Source organism: Temnothorax americanus, unplaced genomic scaffold (assembly GCF_048541705.1).
Source record: "Temnothorax americanus isolate GAGA-0224 unplaced genomic scaffold, ASM4854170v1 Scaffold8, whole genome shotgun sequence".
Taxonomy (NCBI): domain Eukaryota; kingdom Metazoa; phylum Arthropoda; class Insecta; order Hymenoptera; family Formicidae; genus Temnothorax; species Temnothorax americanus.
This window is the reverse complement of record NW_027509802.1, coordinates 229,727-252,147: the sequence shown is the minus strand read 5'-3', so window position 1 is coordinate 252,147 and position 22,421 is coordinate 229,727. Positions and strand designations below refer to the sequence as shown.

The window sequence follows — 22,421 nt, the reverse complement described above, 5'->3', positions numbered from 1 at the left end:
ATTGTAATTTAAGTCTAAATAAAATTGCCGACTTAAAGTCCTTTTTTCGAACGTTGGATCTTGATGTGCCGGCTAACGATACTAATTCGACGCTAATAGCTAATAAAATGTTTAATTATGCCGTTACCTTGCAACATGGAACGGTAAGCCGTATCGGTAATGGCAAATACGTGTGGCGGCACCTCGTGTCTCTTGATGCCTTTGTACCTTTCCATGATCTTCTCCGTGTATATCGGCAGTCTCTTGTAAGGGTTTACTACGACGCAAAAGAGGCCAGAGTATGTCTGTAACGAGAGAAGATTTCGATTATGACAATTCAATTGTATCGAGCTTCGTATTTATAAAATCTACAAATTGACACAGTTGTGGACCAGCTTCTTAAGCCTTCCCTTCGAGAAACGAAAGCTTTAGGCTTCGTCCGTAATTTTATTCGTATCTTTCAAGCATGCAAGAATATTATCTCCGTTATATCAACTAATTAAGTATCGAACCGATTGCTTCATTCGGGTCTTCCGAAGCTAAACAAGAGGGAAAGCACTCGCTCGCGGACCTATTCGTGTGACCTAATTGTTTCGGCGAGCATTGTTTTCGCTGACACTGATGAGCATTCCAGGAATTCTCTCGCGACAGTGCGAGAGGGAGCTGGAACGGCACGTAAAGCTCGATGGAATGTCCGATCGATGACGTCACGTTCACGTCCGCGCGATGCCGGTTCGCGAGCGCGAGGTAGAGAGCGAAGTAGCAGAAAGAGGCCGGCATATACTTCTGGTTTCGCCGCTCTCCGGCGTCTTCTACCTCCGCGCTCTCCCTTTCTCGTTCGGTCGCGCGTTCTCCCGCACGTTGGCACGTTTTCTCCGTCGCGCCGCGCCGACACATATATACGCATGTGCATGCGGGCAACGTTGCTGTACAACGACCGGTGGTCCTGAAACCGAGAGCCTTGACTCTCGCTCCTATCCTCGGCGAAACGAGCCATTTCGAAGGGGAGTTGAAGCTCGGAGCTGAAAGGTACCCCGCGACTCCAGATCCAGAGATAAACCGTAAAAATTTGTACGATTTACGGAGAGCAACGTGTTCGGTTGTCAGATGATTCTCGGCGAGTGAGCGAGACGACGAAGATGTCTTTTATGCGCCAGGTTGGATGCTGAGATTTTTCAACTCTTGATTTTAAGATAAAAAATTTACACGAAGGGGAATATATTCGTGTGTACGCATTTTATAAATGTTCGTGGTCATATTCTTTCAGAAAAATTATTTATCTTAAACTCTAGAGATTTAAAAGGATATATATACCGTACCGGATGACAGATGTTACTTAAATACGAATTGTTGCTCTCATCAAATAACACTCAATTCGTTAATTCCCATACTTAATTCCCGTCGTTGGTTTAAGAAAAAAAGTCTAATGACATCTTTATTTAATCTTCGACCAAGATACAGATAACAAAATAAATTAGAGCTATTCAATTAGATTCGATAAGATTCTTGATACGTTATGTAGAATAACGTCATTGATATATCGTGCTGCGTGACTTCCTCGCTTTTTAAGATCGTTTACTTATAAAGCGCGTATAGAGTTTTTCATAATTTAACGATAAGATAAAATCTTATCCGCCGGAAGCATATCGTTCGAAAAATATACTTAATTTAATTACTAACGTCGATCAAAGTTCAGTTTTAAGTATCTAGCGTCTAGTTTTGCGAGCTAAAATAAATGACGTGTAAAATGCATTGCTATTGCGATTTGCGCAAGTTTATGTTAGTAATTTACGATTTAGTTCGGCCGAATCGAAAGTGTTTATCGCAACGCGAAGAGCGTTTCACTACCACAAGGATATCCGCTAACAAGCGAATAAATCATGTATCTCGCGTATACAGCGGACAGACAGACCCCTATGACTAACTAACGAAGGGATACTTAATCTCTCGAACGTGATATCGGGACGGAGCAAAGTTATTTAACCTTTTATCGGTGCCGAGCAAGTGCCATCCACGCGAAGGGTTGTCTGGTAACACTTGCAAAATAATGTTTATATATATAATTCTCCACGCGTACCGTCTCGCATTATCTCTCCTAATCGTGATAAACTGTACGTAATTTATGAATACAGGATATATACACGTTATACCTACGTTTCCTATCTCATTACTGTATGTATAAGAAGGTATACTATTTGCTATTGATTGATAAATACGTCTTTCTGATGCTAAAATAGGAAAGAAAATAAATCGATCGCAATGTAGTCTTCACAGCGAAGCGGTTCTCTCGTACGCAGAGAGTGATCGATTTCGACCACTTATACGCGCGTATACATTGTATAATACACATTTTATGCCAGAAAGACAGTTCGCACAGCCTACGCGTAGACGTGAATTATCGTTGTTTACGCGCATAAACGCCCAACATTGATACCGTTGCAACAGTCCCGCAAACGATACTCGTCGGCGGGAGACAGCGCGCGGGCGTAGGTGTTAATAAACGTCCCTCTCGCTTTTATCTGCCTTCCATTAAACACTTAATTGCGCGAGTCCACTCGAATTATTCACGTCGTCATTAGGGCCGCCGGACAATTACAGAGAGATTGTTAGCTTATTGGGTCCCGATCCGGATACGTTCCTTCGCGACCAGATTGAGGTCCCCCGGCTCCTCGGGCATTTTTTCGACATTACCCGTCATCGTCGTCGTCGTCGTCGTCGTCGCCGTTTTCCTGCTCCTCGTGTTCGCCGCTTCTCGCGCGTATACATATATCCACTTTCAAAGGTCGCGACGAATCACCGCCGCGCCGGTTGCCTCCAGAACTGCCTACAGCGTGATTCACACGCATTCGCTTTCCCCGGTTCGCTCGCGGCTATACCCGCGTCATTCTTCGTGGAAGAAGCCACCCGGAACCGGGTGCCGGGTTTATTTATTCTCCACGGCGCGATTCTCCACGTTAATTTACCGCGTACTCTTTCGTAACTTTTCCAATTACGGGCTCGTAAACAGCGATCGCAGTTAACCGAGGTTTATCGTATTTCTCTGCCCGATTCTCCGCCCGCGAGGGAAGACGGAGAATATATGCCGAGCCTCGGTTATAACTTTAAACAATGTTTGCGGTCATTCATCTCACGACGCAGCACATTGTTTCCTCATAGATCTCTGTCATATAGGCACGTGTCGGTGTTCCACGACCTTCTTTACGAGCCGATCGACTAATGAATGAATCAAGTAAAACGGAACGATCCCTGGAACTATTGTTTCGCATTTCTGAATTGGATTTTCCGTCCTATCCTCGTCTAAAGATGCAATAGGTAATTCTCCTTTATTTCAATGTAATGCATGGCGCTTTACGAACACAATCGTCGAACTTAGAAAGTAAATTGTGATACTTTAAATATATTTCCAACACTTAAATCCTGATCATATATGCAATGAAAATATTAAGAATCAAAAATTTGAGAAATTGAATTGATTCTCGATAATTTCGTTTCTTTACAGCTGTTCACGCGCACGCGCATCATCGAGAAATAAAAATGCTTTGAAGAATCTTAATTAAAGAACGATCGCCGCTCCTGTGTCCTCGAAATTCATGATTTTTCTCCTTGGCATCATTGCGAAGCGTCTTGCTCGCGTTTACGGAATTTACGATTTAAGCGATTCCATCGCGCTCGCATAAAAATTGCGCGGGCCGATCGAGCTGCGATTCAACAATGCGACGCTTTTGAAAATTCCGTCGCAAACCGACTGAATATATATGAAACGGAAACCTTTGTCCCCTTTTTCCAGGCAGGACTGCTCGTTCGGAGGTCCTCGAAAACCGGTCTCGGTACTCTCGGGTGTCATCGACCCTGCCCAACATTCCTGACGTGACGGGTGCCTTCTATAAGCAAATCGGCAGCCGGCGCGATCGCGACGTGCGTTACGTCTCACGAAGCCGACATCTTTCACCGCAAGGATATATAGCAATCTCCAAATGTATATACGCGGAGGTACGCTGTCAATACAGCTCACACCGAGCTCCGGAAGCACGAATCCGGAGATAAATCGACCGACGCGACGGGACGGTGCTTCAAGTTTGAAGAAAAGTAAACGGCGTTGTTCTTCGCAAAATTTGGAAGGTAACAATTATTCAGAAATTATACAATTATACATAAATAACGGGCACGAGAGAGAGCACGATGTCAAAGAAGTTTAATTGTCAGAGAAACTTAATTGAGAGCGACGAAGAATAATGATCCCGCGAATTCGTCGCGATTTCTCAACATAAAACCAAACTTTTTATATGGTTCATGATTGCTCAGACGTAAATTTACATAATGACTTCACATAGATGGACTATCGAAGACGCGCGGTATCTCTCCGTGAATCACCTTCTACGCCGATCAAACGCAACGGATGCGTCACTCGCGGTGTTTAGTTACACGCGCGAGCACACGTCCCTCGCCTCTCGTATTTTCTATTATGGGACATCGCTAAGCTTTTTTACGGCGCCCCAGGGGGTTTCGTCAGAATTTTCTTTCGTGGCGCCGGTGGTAACGAGCAACGAATACGGGACGACGACCGTAAAAGGCATCGGACCTGCCGTGACTCCGTTTGATCCGGCTCACGGGATCGCTCCCGCCGATCGTCTCGCGGCTGGGGGCCCCGCGTCTCAAAGGCACCGGCGAGTAAGCGGGTTAAGGACGCCTCGTCCTAATAAGGACTCGTCTTGGCCTTTTTGCGCCACCCTGCAAAGCGCGTCCGTCTCCTCTCTCTCTCTCGCACTTTTTTTTCAACCTGCGACTGGCATCTGGCCGCCTCTCCCTGATGCATGCATCCGCAACGCGATCACCCTCGATCGAGACAAGATCGAAAGTCTTGATCCCGACGCGGCCCGCTCATCGTTCACTCGCTCGAGACGGCGGCGGCGGCGGCGCGAGAGGCACGCGCGTGATCAAGTGCAATTTGTAACGAACGGTAAAAGCGCGATTGGATGCGGTGTGCTTTATTATTGCGGGTCAAAGTTGCGGCCCGCGAAACAAGATCGTAAACCTCCACGACAAAGTCGCGAACGCTACTCGGGGCTATTTGGGAAATTTGCATAAATTCGCTGTTAGCGTATGCAGATGGCGACTCTCCCCGCTGCATTCGTCGCGATTTTTTTCCACCGTGACAGATATTTCTGAGAAATCTTAAATTGACTATATTCTCTTTCTCTCTATTTTTCTGCTTTATTATTATGGAGTAAAATTATAATCTGCAAAGCAGAATTCTACCGCGACAAGACTGCAAACGCCCAGTCATTTGCGAAATCAGTATAACGTATATTAATGTCTACTAAACACAGCATGTTTTTCGATTTCCACAGTTCCCGTCACTGATACAGTATTTTTTTTTTTTTAAGAACCTTGCATTTATTTATCTTCCTTTATTATCGTAAATTAAGAATGCAATCGTAAATCCTGTGACAAAAACGCAAGCGTCTAAAGCCCTAAATTTAGTATATATGTATATCTCTCGAAATCTGAATCAGCGAATAGTCACTGATTCACAGTACTATTCACTGATTCAGATTTAAAGAGCACGTGTACACGCGGCATGTTCTTATCGACAGATTTGTATCAAAGAAATACAGGTCATTACCAAAAGTAGATGCAGGCGCTGACCGAGAATTATAGACGGGATCCGCGATGCCACGTGAAAATAAAGCTGCGATTCCTCGACGTTGCGCAATTTAAAGAGCGCATTGGGTTTATAACCAGTCTTTAAAAGGACGAAAACCTGGCGATACCATACGCCTCCCTGTAGCCGGCCACTCTCTAAAAATGGTACCGTCGGCGTCGTGTGCCATAATGATTCCAGATACGGGAATGTAAGAACTTGCTAACCATTTTGTTAAAGCCGGCTCTAGACAACCAGCATTCGCGTGTCGAGTAATCGACGCGTACGGCTGGTAGCGCTCATATGAGAAATTAGAATGTCACGTACAATTTCGACACATCGTCGCACCGACATACGTCATCTCGTCGCTCCGGGGCGACAATTATATATATCGCTTCAGCGAATATTTATCGAGCGGATGCCTTCGTGCCGGCTACAGACGATGCCTTCACTCGCCAAATATTCGCCATGCACCTCTCCCGAATGCATTCGCGTGACGAATTTTAAATGGGCTACCGAACGCGCGACGGCGTTCGCTCGACAAATATTTATCAATGAGATATACAGGTATCGCGCGGACGAGGTAATATACGGGACGCTATTGCAGTTTTATACGACGGATATTGCCGCAACTTTGTGCGACGTTGCAATAAAACCTCGTCGCGTAAGAGCGACATATTTTATTTTGCCGAATGATGCAGAAGCGAACGTGTCGCGTGTTATTACATTGACAATTGGCATTACGTCATGACGTATCGCGACCACGCGATATTTATCTTGGTTCGGCAAATAATTGGCCAGCGAGCGTTGTTTGAAACCCGCTTAAAAGCCGTGTCGTATTACGTATCGGGGATTGCGACGCCATATGCACGCACAGCGATTGCGTATCGGAGATCGATACGCGGCCAATGAAGACGGGAATGAAGATGAAGCGAACGATGATTGAGATTGAACATTTGCAATTTTTTTTTTTTACTTCGAGGCCCATTAGCCTGATCTACAATTGTTATACGATCGCAACATGAAACTTCAATACAAAAAAAATCCAAACGAAGAACTTATATGTATTTTCACTCTTATATTTTATCTATCGTAGCTCTATAATTATATTTTTAAATAAAAGCTAATGCAATTTTTTCAAGTAAATATTCATAATTTAATTGTATCCGTATAGAAAAATTCTTAAACTACCTGGTGCATTATGCAAATTTTGATAATATAACTCCAGAATATTCGCTAGTATCTTTTACATACAAAATTTACTTCGCACTGTAAATGCATATTATAATAATCACTATACTAAATTTTACATGAAACAAATAATTAAAATTTAATGTAAGTGCATAAAAATCCTAAAAATACAGAAAAAGGGTAAAAGATTTTCGTATAGATAGATACATTACGACACGCATGCGACGGTCGATTTTCTGATTGTAAGAAGCAACGACGAGTAAGGGTAAAGTAATAGTAAAGTAAATCACGCGGTCGGTACAGTTGTCGAACCGTTACAGTCCAGATACGGCCCATATACGGTATGCATGGGCAAAATCAATCGGATTCGCACCATGTACGGACAGGGATAACGATGTATACGCAAGCGTTGCGCAAGAGCTACGTTCTTTACGGAGTTACCTCCTGGCAACGGAATTACGAAAAACTGCTGACGAGAACGGATCGCCTTTTGACCTTACGAAAAATCGGATCGCCGACCGTTCGCCGCGCCGGTGCTTTCGGAGATAAGCAACGCACCGTCAAATTGCGACACGAGTATAGAATGCCAGGCGACAGGTGCAGGTAAGAAATGTAGAAATACGTATATGCGCGCACCAAATATCACGCCCCTATACACTCCAATTCGCGTTGTGACTTACAATTAGATTCCGAAAGACACGTGTTGAATAACCTGATAATTAAAATTAAAATGTCCCTCCAAAATATAAAATACAATAAAATAAAACAAATATACACAATTTATAAATTTAAATACAGATCATGATCTCTCGATTATATGGTTGCGTTTATGACGGATTTTTTATCGACTTAAACTCGAAATTTCTAAAAGCACATCGTTGTAACGTTGCGTAACGTGTATCATTGTTAATAACTGTAATTCATAATCATTCTCGTAACCAGAAAATTTAATTTTTTTTTTTCATTTCATCATCTTCAGTCAACCTTTTCACACATTCGTTACCAAAATAAAATCATTTTTGACATTCTATAGGGGGACGTCGCAGCAAGATGAATTTTAACAACGCAAGGTAAAATTAATGACAATAGGCGTTAAATAACGCTCAATACTTCCGTTTACGGGCTCATTTTTACGCACGTACGTACTTCTCATGCGCCGACGACACGTTTGTATCTCGAAAGCGAATGTCTTAACGATCGCACGTCGATCATGCCGGTCGAGCGGCGGCCCTGAGACGGCCGAGGCGAGAATTCCGCGTGAATTCCGGAATGTTTCTACTCGTGCGGTATCTCCGCGCGCGGGGTAAAAGAAATTCCGCGTGCGGTTACTACACGCGTTGCGAATGCTAATGCGCATACTAATCGGACATCGGACTAATGCCGCGAGGCGGAGACCTCGCGTGGCCGTGCTACCTTCTCGTTGCAGTGCTGAGAATTCTAGTTCCGAGAAGCCGGTTAAAAGTAAAAAAAAAAAAAACGTCCACCGGAGTCTTCCCGATCTGTCATCGATAACTATGTGACGAATATCGAGTAAAATGTAGCATTAAATGATGAAAGAATTAAGCAGCATCTCTGAAATACTGCCCACTTCTCATTGTTTTTCAAATAACTAATTATTTGATTAATTTGAAATTAATGTTTTCGCGGCGAAAATATCGAAACAGTTTGTAGTTTTTAAATAATTAGCGATCGTAGAAAGGAAACGTCTGACGAATTCAGTTTTAAGAGAGAAAGTATACATGACAGAATCATATTTCAATTAAACTTCAAGCGGGCATTTAAAACTTTGATTTATGACTCGGTTAGAGATAAAAAAATGTTGAAAGTGGAAAGGTTGGTGAATCAATCTGACGATCTTCTTCGTGATTGCAATGATTAGCAAAAAAACTTCGCGGGAAAGTAAAAGTCGAAGAAATAACACGGAAGAAAGGTATCTATACGGTGTAACCTTTCGACAATGCAATAAATCATAAAGATACAATCATCTATGTATTTAAAAAAGTGACGAATTTTATTACCTAATTTCAATTGGGAATAAATTTATTACTCGATTTTGTAGCTTCATCGAAGAATTCGCCGGCTCGTCGGCGGGCAACAAATTCGCAGATTTCGGTAAGCTGCACACATTTCGCCAAGGTGACTTTGTTTAAACCGCTAAGATGGCGTCTCAAAGATCGGCCTCCCAACGAATATCCGAACCTTCCTCCGCCTTCGCCCCGTTGCTCACCCTTTCCTCGCGCTCTCTGTCACTTTGCCTCTCTCGCGCTGTCGCTTTCTTACCTTCTCCTCCGGAGACCGTCATCGGACTCCGTCTACCTTCGGAGTCGCGTTTACCGAATCAGTCACGCGTGAGTCACGACGAGCATCGACTCTCATTCTACGAGTCTAGCATCGAAGGAAAAAAAACACAACGAGAAAGAGATTATACATTACTCCGTTCAGGCCTCAAGTTGCCTCGCGTTTATTCGCATCCAAATTACATCGACCTTGCGAAATAAGTGATCAAAAATTTGAATCCGTCAGCGAAAATGGAAGATAAACGTCAATAAATTACATCAGGAATTCAATTCGCGTCTAACAGTTAGCGTCGGTGATTCTTTTCGGAGTAAATGGCGCGTCCCGACCGTTCGTCGCCTCCGATTTAGCACACGGTCTGGTACACCGAGATAGGAAACGATCGGATCGCGAAATTTCAATCGAGTTTACCGAGCAAACAATTTTTAGATCGCGATTTCGTACCGTTGTGTACCGTGCAGTTTCCCCCCCCCCCCCATATACGCGACGGCGAACATCAACGAACGATATACCGAATGTCGGCGATACCGGTTGAAATTCTGAGCATCTCTTGTCCAAACAACATACCTACACGCTCGCGTGAACCGACGAGAGAGTTATGACGAAGCCCGTGTGGAATTTCTGACGCAAATTTCAGCCAAATCCCTCGCGCATCCGCCCGGTTGTGGCACGACAAATTCATTAAGAGGCAGCGAGATGATACACGATGACCTAAACACGCGCGCTTCTTATGCGAGGATCATAAAAACGTTGCCTGTGCAATCGCATTTATAGACCCGTTCCGGCCCCCAAACTACATGACATCATTTTCCCGACACACAAAATCACCCATATACAGGATGTTCGACAAATCATTCCCTTTGAGCCGAAAATATTAAACGCGTTGATTTTTTACGGTTATTTTCGAGTCGTTTTATAGCGCGCGCGCGTAATGTCTGTAGCGATAAACGCGTTGATTGCAATCGACTTTTCGTTTTAAGAGACGAAGACACTCGGTCTGTCATCTGGCTGGCAAAGGTGCGCCTCTTCAATGCGCGGCGTATAAGGTTACAAGTTACATTCGTTCAACGCGTGTGATAGTCCAGTCACTATGTACAAAAAAACGGATTATAAAAGACATAATTCTGACCCAGGATTTTTCTTTTGGGGGGTGTTGGGGGGCTCAAGAAAAGCTTAATCTCAAGTTTTCGACCTCTGTTTCCCGCTTGCTTTTTTTACGGGAGTAAAAAATGTGAAAAAATGGTTTTTTCGCGATAACTCGGTTTCTAATAAAGTTACAAGGTCGAATCGGATCTCATTTTAAAGCTTTTTTTACGCTCTACAAATTATGTCGTATGACATTTTTACGTACGATCGATTGTTTTTGAGGCATCGAACAAGAAAGGGAAATAAAAAAGTATGATATTTAGTTTTTTTCTTTTTACTCATTATTGTCGTCCGAAATTGCAAAATGCTTCAAATAAAACTTGTAGAGCGTAAAAAAACCTACAATATTCATTTGTTATTCATTTCATTTAGTTGAAAATTACGCCTTGTAGAGCGCCTCAAAGTGGAGAGTCGTCGCCATCGCGTCAGCGGCGCGTTGGTTACGTCGATACGCGGCACCGAACGCTTTCAGACTTCATTGTTTTCTTCATGGTTTTATATAAAGTAAACATACTAGCAAATGTTTACTATATATAGTAAACATCTGCTCGCCGCGGCGCCGGTCCTTTTTATTGCATTTGCCAGTCGTTTTCTGTATATCGCAGCGAGCGGATGCTTTTCGAAACGAGAATTTTGTGGACATTTTGTTAATGCAGTTTTTGGACATTTTGTCAGTGCAGTTTTTAGTGAACAACAATGAGTGACTCGGATTGTTTTATATGTGAAAAACCTTTGATAACAGACGTTCAAGTGGTGAAATCGAGAGGTATTAAATCTCTTTTATTGGCGAGCGAGCAAAGAGGAGATGCGGAATATCATCGAAAGTTGCAGACATTGACCGAAGTTGCTGTACACGGGGCGTGTTACAAAACGAGGCACCATGCGTTCAGCGGGTGCGATACCACGTCCTGTTTGTTCAACGTAGGAAAATTGAAATTCATAACTACATTGAAAAATCGGCCGGATTTGCAGTCAGCGGTGGAACTTTTCAAAGTAAAAAACATCGATCCCGAAATCCTCGTGTCAGCCGGAGAAGTGTTTCTCGTCGCTTTGTATGGCGGTGATAAACAAGAGAAATGTTTAGACACACTTCGGTTTAAACGTTTCTTAAAAGCGTCTTCGACCACAAAATTGAATTTGTCCGTGCTGCCTCCAACGAAAACCTCAGCACGTGAACATGTTTTGCGCACATACCAACAAGTGCAGACTTGGCTTGGCAATTACAAAGATCCCGAAGAATGGGGTTGGAAAAGGACATTTGCAGGTTTACAGCCAATCACAACTCAAGCCCCACCTGCGCCTGCTGAGCTACTGCAATTAATTTCATGTAAATGCAAGGGAAACTGCAGTGGCTCGTGTGGTTGCCGAAAAGCTGGCATTAAATGTTCGATGATTTGCTATCACTGTTCCGGACAAACATGCCTGAATTCGATAACTCCGGCAGAAATTATGGCAAGTGAGATGGATGACTATTTTAACGACGACGAAGACGACGAGCAACACCCGAACGAGGTTCAACTTCAAGAAGACGATGGCGACAATCAGCCACCACCAAAACGTTCAAGACATGAATAACTTGTTATTTATTAATGAACAAGAATATTGTCACTTAGATATAAAACTGCACGCTTTCATGTATTCTTCAATGAAACGGTAAGTGTAATTTTTGTTTTTAAAACAACTATCTGCAATGGCAAATACGTGTTTGATTCCCTTAAGAAAACTTGACGGTTTCAAAATATAATAATTTCAGGCTTTGCAAGATTTATTTGCAGGCGTAGTGCGATATGGAATTTTCAACGAAATTAAAGTAATAAATAAGAACATTTTACGATTTTTATTGCTGTGCAAGTTTTATTTGAAGCGTTTATACAGATTCGTGTGCGAAAAATGATAAAATAGAAAAAAAAATTTTTTGCGTCACTGAAATCGGAAATCTTAGCGAAAGCGTTCGGGGCCGCGTATCGACGTAACCAACGCGCCGCTGACGCGATGGCGACGACTCTCCACTTTGAGGCGCTCTACAAGGCGTAATTTTCAACTAAATGAAATGAATAACAAATGAATATTGTAGGTTTTTTTACGCTCTACAAGTTTTATTTGAAGCATTTTGCAATTTCGGACGACAATAATGAGTAAAAAGAAAAAAAACTAAATATCATACTTTTTTATTTCCCTTTCTTGTTCGATGCCTCAAAAACAATCGATCGTACGTAAAAATGTCATACGACATAATTTGTAGAGCGTAAAAAAAAGCTTTAAAATGAGAACAGATTCGACCTTATAACTTTATTAGATACCGACTTATCGCGAAAAAAACCATTTTTCACATTTTTTACTCCCGTAAAAAAAGCAAGCCGGAAACAGAGGTCGAAAACTTGAGATTAAGCTTTTCTTGAACCCCCCCAACACCCCCCAAAAGAAAAATCCTGGGTCAAAATTATGTCTTTTTTAAATGCACATAGTGACTGGACTATGAGAACAGCTGCACGATTCGCTATCTTATCGAATGCGACTATCGTCGAATACTTTCTTGGCGGCTGGGAGGAAACACGAAAACCGATGTGATAGTACGCGGTAGTACGAGGAAGAGAAATCACGCGGCAGGAAAACGTTGTGTGGGAATGCAATTTTTTTTCTCATTGAAATAACAACCAATATTTGTTTGACATTTGTTCCGCGTATATACAGCTATTCTTTAAATCCCGAGCAAATCTTATCGCTGTAATATATATATGTCTAACACGTTTTATCTGACGGAAGTACATGCTAAAAATTCCATTTTGACAAGCTTAATTATTTCGATTACGTTGCAGATGTTTATTAATGACTTCGATTTTTTTATGCAGCTCAATAAGGAATGTATGAATACATAATTTTTCTCCGCACGTAACTATATAGGTAATTTATTTGCGTCGATAAAAATTTTGTTTGTGTCCTAAAATACATTTCTAATTTATCTAAAAATAAATTGAAATTTTATCCATTCCTGAAAAGACTTTTTCAAATTTCTTTGGCTTAAATATCCCATTGTGATCTGTCAATGTAAATGATCCAAGAATCATTGCGAGCCAATACGATCCGTGGCACGCATAAATTATCCTAAATTATACCTCCTAAAATTTACGCAATATAGCGGGTCGTATAATAGTTATTCCTGCAAAATTCAGAATTACGACGCACCGCTTCATTCTCTCTGACATCTCGAATATAGTCTTTCGCCGATGTTTGAGCTGTTAGTGATAATATTTGAGATTCAAAAGGAACGCGTTTCCACAGGAGGCGACGGAAAGGCCAACACCTGCTTTCCAAGTACGGGATCAAAGTCGAGGAGCGTATAATCGGCGTTCGAAGTGTATGTAGTCGAAATTGTCGTGAGTCACCAGGCTCGCCACCGAGCAAGGTGCGGAGTGAGGTTCTTATCACCCGGCGATAAGCTTAAACGTCAAGGAAACGCGGTGCCCGCGCGCGTACTCGTCTCCCAACACGTTGACTCGTGGAATCGGTGACCATCGGCACCGCCCCATGTCCTTCTTTTTTTCGTCACAGTTTCCCCCTCCTCCCAAATGCCTGGCCGCGCGAATTTCGTCCTTGACCATAGGACCAGATCCTCCTTTCGGAAACTTCGCGCATCGGGAATGCCATCGCCGGCCCCGTGTTTATCGCGAGCGGAAAAAGAGCCGAAACGTTAAAAGATTCTGAAAAGGTCGTGCCTGATAATTGCGCACGTGAGAGTCTATCTAACGATGAAAACCCGTGGGCGGCTTTTGCTCGATATTAATTAACTCTACACCGGACCCGGTGCTCAAGACCTGCCGGCGCAGGTATGTGAGACGAGCGTTTTTACTTCCCACACACCGCAATTATCTCTTGCAAAACAACTTTCTTCACGGTACATTTTTATACCGTGACAGTTCGTTACCTTATCTCGCGCTTTGCATCACAACCCGCGTACTTTTATGCTTTTCCTCAATGAAATCCGATATCGACATCGCGAAATACGATACGTTCTCAAGATGCGTTCGCGGTACAGCAATAACTTTGACTTTATGCTCTAATAATATATTTAGAAAATGTATACGATAATTGAAAATATATAGATACATATGGTAATTAAAAAATTAGGTTGCGTTACATTTAGATAAAAATTGACATAAAAAATTAATATTACGTTATATATTAATTGCCATATATATACATATGGTAATTAAAGACGCGAAAAAAAAATGTTTGGAAACTCTAATTTGACAATTAAGTTTGCTATTAAAAACGCAAATAGGTATTTAAATCGCCGCCACCGCGGCCGCCTTTTCCCGATCGAATTCATTATTCGCGTCGCGCGCATTTTTTCTCTCGGACTCTCTCTACCTCCTTCGCGCCTCCTCTCTTTCCGTCCCCGTCTCACCGTCGGTCTCCCGACATTTCCGATATATCTCGCGCGCGGATTAATTCCAGACGAGGACGAGCAAGAGCCGTACCGAACCGAGAGCTATCTTTAGTCCGCCTTACGAGCGAAAGAGAGTCGTACCGGTCTCTCGCGCGTCGGTCGAAATAAGACGGCGACCGATTTCTCGACGAGCGACGCGAGACCGCCTATTTTTCAAAACCGTGGCCCGACGGCCAGTCAGACCGAGTCGTTAATCGACAGAAATGCGATATACGCGAGAATATAAACGACGCTGGATTTTCCTTTCAATAAATTCTCCGCGGCCGCCATCAATTCTCGTTTCAACATCGCGCGCGATCGCGACGACGAATATATTTTCCCGATCGGGTAAACGGGGAGGATAAATGATCCGAGAAAATTTCAAACGCATTAAGATACACGGCGCTGTCTGAAACACGCGCATACATTTTACGGTAGAGAGACTCGTGGCCGATCTTACTTAATCGATTATTGCCCAACAAAAATACAGGAGTCGCGGGTATCGGTATTTTCTTCGGAATCCTGATTATTGCCAATTCGCTTTGTCGTCGATCACAATGCGATTTAATATCTTGGGGTGAAAATAATCAATATGTCAAAATAAATTTGTCTATTCCCACCGAATATTCAAATATCTTATCTCGAGATTGCGACAATCAATATCGCGATATCGCAATGTCGCCTGCACTCACAAAAGAGGCGTTATACGGGATAATCATTATTAATTTCAGTAATCCGGTATCGGAGGAAACAATGTCTCTCTCCGGAGTTGTAGAGAAACGAATGTTTCAGCATGGAAATTTCCTCTCTTCCACTCCCGAGCGACGGGCGGGAGCGATATAGCGTTCCACTTTCGCGCTATTGATTCACTTATCCCGTTCGTCTCTGGTTAACGCAAAAAAGCAACGAAAGGCCATACAACTCGAAACACACGAACTGTGTTTTTCCACAGCGACGACGTCTGCCTCGAGCTTGCCGCAACGAGGAATACCGTCGTTTTTGTATCGCGCGTTTCCGCGTCGCGCCGCTCCGTAAATATTTTGAAGCTGTCGTCCGAGTACGCCGCCGTCGTCGTGAATTCCACATAATTTCGCGGAGGGATGAATCTTCACGGCGACGCGCACGCGGCCGCCGAATTAATAACGCCAACGTGAATTTCGAAGCCGGGGCTCGCGGACGTATAGCGCGGTGAGTCACCGGCGCTACGACAAACATATTAATTCCGCAACGTCCCGAAGAGAAGGAATTTCCAGGCGTTCCTCGAGAAGGAAGATTTCCTCGCTAGGGAAATATCGAAGTCGGCCACGCTAGAGCAGACATCGGCGCTCTAACTCCTTTTCTTTCCTCTCCGAACAATCGTTGCTCCTGAAATTTTTCCAAATTTTCTCATCTATCTGTACCACAAATTCGGAGCGGAATATGAAACTTTGATATAGGATGGAACTCGTGCTCCTCTCAGAATTATAATTCTAATTGTATAGATACGAACCTCGAGAGATGTTTAATAACAATCATTTCATTTTGCAAACGTCGGTTGGCTCCAATCGTGTGGCTCGATTTAAATTTAGAGATTTTTCCCCGGATTCTGGTTCTGCCGAAGGAACACATTTTAAACCGGAGGTTAGAGTTAACCGACATTAGGAGAAACCGGCCCTAGGGGCCGCGTGGAAGGGCCGGCGCACGCATCTGGCACTCTTGCACCTGCACCGCGGCGCGGCGCGGCGGCTTTCCACGAAACCGTCCGCCCCGAACATCAATTCTTAACATCGTGAAAGAAGAAAAGAGCGAAAGAGAAGCGCCGAATCATTCGCAGCGAGCAAATACCGGGTCGTTCGTTCTAGAAACGTTTCAGAATGGCACGTCGAGCCGTTAAAAGCGAAATTTATCTTCCCGCGTCTCTCTCTCTCTCTCTCTCTCTCTCTCTCTCTCTCTCGCGCGCTCCCTTCCTCGCGAAAAGAACGGCAAAACAAATTCTCGAATTATTTCTTCGAGGTTTACGATGAGCCGCAAACTGTAATTTTTACGCTTTATCTAGAATCTCTCGTGGCGCACGACTTCAGTTTCACGCTCGAGTTGCCGAGTTTCGTGTCACACTCGAGTCTCTCGACGAGCTCGGACTTCTCGGAACGCGAGACCCGGGACCCGGGTGGGCGAAATCAATCCGCAGCACCGAGAAGGAAAATTGGGTTAGCGGCGAGCGTAAGGTCGTCGGGGCTCCGGGCACTCCGGCGAGAGAGAGAGAGAGAGAGAGAAAGAAAGGCGAGATTTAAATACCGCCTGAAACACCGAACGAGAAAGAGACTCGCGCTTAATCGCGCATCGAGGAAGCGAGGGCAGGCAGGCGCGATGCCAGAAATAAGAAGAACAAGGGTGAGGCAAAAGAGAGAAAGAGAGAGGGATTTACTCACGTAAATCAGTCCGGAGTAGTACCGGTCCTTGAGGTTGTGCAGAACGGAGGCCTCGTTGAGACAGGTAAGCTCCGCCATGTCCTCGACCTTGTCGAACTTGGGCGGATTCATCTTCTGTATGTCGTCCTTGGCGACGAGCACACGCTTGCCGGTCTCCGCGATCTCCACCTCGACCTCGTCGCCGCGCTCGCCCTTGATGCCGGCGGCGACGAAGCCCTGCGTCTCGTGCGGCACCCACACCAGCTTCTTCTGCGTCCATTCCGCCTGGGTAGCCGGGTCGTTGAAGCTGTTCCTGTCCACCGACAAGATACGCAGCTCCGGATCGGATCGGTCTACCCTCGAGTCCACGTCCGCCATCTTTGTTTAGCGAGCGCGCAACGCGACGCGAGCAAAGCTGCCGCTGCCGCTGCCGTTGCTGCTCGCTGCCGCCGCTGCTGCTTGCTGCTGCTGCTGCTGCCGCTGCTGCTGCCGCGGACCTGCCCCTTGCGCGTCCCGACTGCGTGTACTTTCTCTCGTCCCAGGCGCGCGCGCGCGGGCGCGCTCACCGTTACCCGTTGTTACCTCGTATCCCGAACGCGCGCGCGCGCGATGCCCGCGAGATTACCCGCGCAGCACTGCGTATCGTACTCTCGCGCACGCGACTCGTAGTCGAGCCCAACGACGACGGGGACGGCGGCGACGGCGACGGCGACGTGCGACGACGGCTGCCGCTACTAGTTGTCGCCACGATGCGCAACCAACGACGAGCGACGCGACGAGTGCCGAGACTGCCGAGTGCGCGACGGCGGCACCAACACCACCGCCACTACCGCTGTTGCACCACCACCACCACCACCACCTCTGTCGCCACTACCACCACCGCTGCCGCGGCGCGACGACTGGCCAGACCAGACTCGCCCTCCGCGCTTTCGAAAATGCTGTCGCGCCGGCGACGGGAGACCGCACATGTGACGGAGTCGGAGTCGCGGCCAGTCGCGGCCGAATTACGCGGGCTTCGCGAGCGTTCGCGTTCCTTCTCTTCCTCTCGCAGAGAATTGCTCTCTCCTTATCCCGCTCGCTCGCTCCTGATCGCTCCTCGACACACGCCTCGACCGCGCCGATCAACTGCCGCACTACCGCCTGCCGCCTGTGCCGCCTGCCGCCCGATGTCGTCGAGCGTGACCGCCGGACCGCCCGCGGCACCGCGCCACATTCGGCTCTCACCCCCCCCTGACCCCCCACTATTTTTCTGACCGTCCCACTCGCGCCAATCCGCGTCGTTCTCCCGCTTTCGAACGACTTCACTAGGGTACTAGGGACTAGGGACATGCGCACATTCGCGAGGCTTCAGGTCGAGAATCAGGTTCGACTCGTCGAGTTCGATTCGAGTTGGAATAAATCGATTGTTCGCGAAACTTTTCCTTTTAAATTACATTTCTATCAATGTAGATAAACTTTAATCTCGATTTAACTTACTTTTTATCTTTTTCTAGTTCTGAGAATTGAAAAAAAGTAAGTTGAAGCGAGACTAAAGTTAATCAGAATTCATAGAAATGGGCATGTTTTCGATTTATTGAAACTTTGAGCGACTTCGACCAAACTTTGATTAAACTCAATTAAACTTGATCGGCGATTAATTCACGAGATAGCGTTGATAATAGCAAGATTTAAAGTTTGCCATACAAATCTCTAATCTCTTCTTTCATGTATTTCAAACAAAAAATTAATAATTTTATTTGAGATTTATTCAAATTCACCGACTCGAACGGCTCGAGCCAAGTTCGATTTATTTAACGCGAAGAATTTTGAATCGATCGATGCTCAGACAAACGCAGTAGAAGAAAGATACGAAATGCAAAAATGCAACCAAAACTATTTCATTGACGCTCTCTCAGTTCCAGTTTAGATATTTTTTAATCGAGCGCGATCGATCGTATCTAAATTATTTTAATTAGCTTTTACTTCCAAATTAGACATTTTTCAACGCGCCGCATTTAAATATCTATATCCGTCGCTTTGCCATTTAAAAACTCCACCCTCATATTTGTAGTTAATTTAATATACCGTATTGTTTATTTTTTAGTATCTCGTCTACGAAATAGTTGAAGATATCAAAATTTTGCACGTCTAACTCTCAGCCATGATTCGCGAATGTCTAGACACGACGCGTCCGGCTCAAAAATGCCTAATTCGGAAATGGAAAACATTAATAACGTGGATTTCTGAAATGGAGATTGCCGTGCGTGAATATATTCAAAACGTCCCAGCAAACACCAATAGCGAAACTACATCGATATTATAATTCCTCACTCAACAAAGTGTATGATGGGACGAACGTGAAAGTGCACAATGCACATCACACCTCGACCTCTCTGTAGTAAATGCTCACGCATCACGGCTGGTCAGGCTGGTGCGTCGACAAGAGAATCATGGACATATGTATATATATGTATTCCTATGTATATGGAATCAGAGAATTCGCAATAAATGAAGATTTCGAGAAAGCAATGAAATATTTGAAACTATCGATCCATTCGATAACTTTATGTTGATATTTTTACATACAAAATAAAAAAAATCATGATTTTATTTATTAGGAAATATCGGTTGTTAGTTGATATTTTACGAGACAAAATAGACAGTATAAACAATGTATTGTTACATATATTTTTTGTAAAAATAATTATCCTCCAAATTATCTTTTATAGTTGTTGTTAAATCTTATCAAATTGTTTAGGATTTATTTGACAACTTAATAACCATCAATGCGAAGGATTTCGCTTCTTCTATAAAATCTTCCGTTATTACTTGAATGTCGCGCGATTTAACATCCTCCATTCTTTTAGTCATCTTTTTCACTTCATTTTCGTTCGAAATTGCAGCGGCCAATTCTCGATGGATTTTTGTTACAACGGTACCTCCTAGTAACTGAATTTCTTTTTTCAATTCCTCTTTATCTTTCTGTGTACGACCTATTATAACAAACTGCATGTTGTTCAAGGGACGTGGTTTTCCTTGTACTTTCGGACCATCTGTTTCATCTCCCTCCTTCTTAATAGAACTCGACGATGACGGCACCTAGTTTAAACACTCGTTTTTTGTACCTTAGACTTGTATGACCTAAGAACAAATGACGAGTATTAATAAATCATATTTATATCGTATTTATCAATGTTGAAACAAAGAAAAGTGTAGAATTAATTCGTTTAAGTTTCACATTGTCTAACGAGATAACTTACCTAACTGGGAAATCATCCTTCCAATCACTTGGTATTTCGCATTTTTTTCTTTTCGGATCTTGGGTAACATATTCGCATTTAGTCCATTCTGTTGCATTACCAGTGCATTTATAACCCAAACCAGAGTTGTATATAAAATGTCCTCCACATTTTGGACAGGGTTGTAGAGCTCCAAAATACAGTATATCAGATAAAAGACTTAGGATCTAGAAATAAAATCCGAATAAAGTAATATAATAAATCTGCCTGTCACATAATGAACAGATTTATGATATATATATATATATATATATATATATATATAATAAAGCACTTACGTTTGACAGCTCAGTTGGAATCTGATCATTTAGTTCCAATATCGCAATCATGTCTTTTTTATCAAGTGTTGATATTTGATCCTTTATAGCGTATAATTTTTAATTTTGCTTTTTTATTAACTTTTCCTCCTCCGCGTCTTCCGGCTCGTCTTTAATCTTTTTAGGAGGCGGTGGTATGTCGCTCAAGTCGTATACAAACCGACGTTCTTCCGAATAGTATCTTGGTCTTCGTTGCGAATCTCATCGAAACAAGCTATGTCACCGGTAGACTTTGGTCTTTGTTTTGAGAAGAAGCAGTTGGTGCGATACCATTTGGATATCTTCCCATCGTGAACGGGGCTCTAAAAATATAAACAATATTTCTAATATTTTGGAAGTACAGTTTAAAAAGTCGGAACATCTCTTGATACAAACCGTGACTCGTATAATTATAAGTACATTTATTTAGATTGTTGTCTAAAACGAGTAGTAAAGGACGAAAATACATGAATGTTGCATTGTAAGGAAAGGAACATTTCATTAAGCTTTCCAGGTAACATAACGGGAAACATGTTTATGTTTTTTTGTAACCTGAGCCGAATAAGGAAACACAGTTGCAGAGAGAAAGCAACAGCGTGCAAATGTTTGAATAATTCAACGTGTGTTGCGATAGCGATAGAATCGCGCGGGTGACGCGGTTATCCGGACCGACACACCGTCGCGCGCGTTATCATGACCCAGCGATAATTCGATGATAACGCCGATGATACCGGTCCTCGCATCGTGAACCGTAGCTCGCCGTCAGTCGCGAGGATAAATATTTCGGATACCATGCGGCTTCTCCGTCGCAAAATTCGACGTCGTACCTGCACGATGCAGGCGAGCCTCGGGCTAGCCTTGCAGATGAACCGTTGGCATAATTGACACTTGGACCGGCCGCTCTTCGCGTACTCCACCAGGTACGGCAGATCGTCGTTCATCTCGCCGAAACGCCCGTCGACCTCGGATCGCCGTGAACACAATAATGGGAAACGAAGCGGCTCCTCGCGCGCGCAAGACGGACAATGCCGGTTAAAGCGGGGAGCACACACCTGCTTCTGCATCGCATTAAACGCATAATGCGTAAGCATAAAAAAATTGATTGGTCTATTATTGTGCGTTACGGAAGTGTGTGCTCTCCGCAACAATGTTGACACGTGGCGCTGACACCGGTCACGTGTCACGTTCGACAATAAGGGCTGCATTCCGATATTCACTGTCAGTACTGCAAATCTATATTTTACGTCACGTATATTATAGATTTTCAGTACTGAAACTTGCTGAGTATGCAGCTAAAGGTAACGGCAGGTTTTGTACGCACCATCATCGACGCACGTCACTTCCGGGATCGCTCGGCGTTTCCGGTTGACCGCGTCCGTGTCTAAAGATATTCGTGCATCGTGACCGATAATTAGAACCGCAAAAATCGAAACGAAAATTTTGTTTCGACGAAAAAAAATTATAATCTTATCTATTGGCTCAAATATCAAGTGTAATATATGTAATAACACGTACATATGTGTTGCACATAACACTTATACATATTGTTGAGTAGAAAAATAAAATATTGGATATAATTTGATAATTGATATTAATTACTGTTAATTGGTGTTTGCTGGGAAATTACGTAATGTTAAACTGACCTATAAAAGTAATCTTGTGCGCTTTAATCTAAAAACCCACGTGAGCGTACTACTATACCTAACGTTACTTCGCAATCTATGCTTATCTTCAATATTTTTCAGTATTTTTTGCTCGCATGCCAACTACAGAAAGATAACG

The 22,421-nt window shown here is 43.7% G+C and overlaps 2 protein-coding genes across 8 annotated transcripts in view; both read right to left on the bottom strand.

Moving 5' to 3' along the window:
- Zip (myosin heavy chain 10) overlaps window positions 1–18,236 on the bottom strand; it is a 33,750-nt gene extending 15,514 nt beyond the window's left edge. For 4 of the 7 annotated variants that reach the window (XR_013259763.1, XR_013259764.1, XM_077423814.1 and 1 more), the window contains exons 1-2: window positions 17,087–18,236; window positions 128–284 (exon numbers count right to left, since the gene is read on the bottom strand). Coding sequence is in view for 5 of the 7 variants with exons in the window: in XM_077423814.1 (XP_077279940.1) it covers window positions 128–284; window positions 17,087–17,443 (514 nt within the window). In the remaining 2 variants the exon portion in view is untranslated. The remainder of the gene's footprint in view (window positions 1–127; window positions 285–17,086) is intronic. The other 3 variants (XM_077423812.1, XM_077423813.1, XM_077423811.1) reach the window with 2 other exon arrangements.
- Window positions 18,237–19,702: 1,466 nt separating this feature from the next.
- On the bottom strand, window positions 19,703–22,076 carry LOC143907226 (poly [ADP-ribose] polymerase-like). The gene is made up of 4 exons (XM_077423859.1): window positions 21,467–22,076; window positions 20,622–20,962; window positions 20,305–20,510; window positions 19,703–20,185 (listed from the first exon to the last, which is right to left on the bottom strand). Exons 2-4 carry the CDS (start codon window positions 20,670–20,672, stop codon window positions 20,149–20,151), a joined length of 294 nt encoding a protein of 97 aa, XP_077279985.1. The 5' UTR covers window positions 20,673–20,962; window positions 21,467–22,076; the 3' UTR covers window positions 19,703–20,148.
- Window positions 22,077–22,421: the final 345 nt, after the last annotated feature.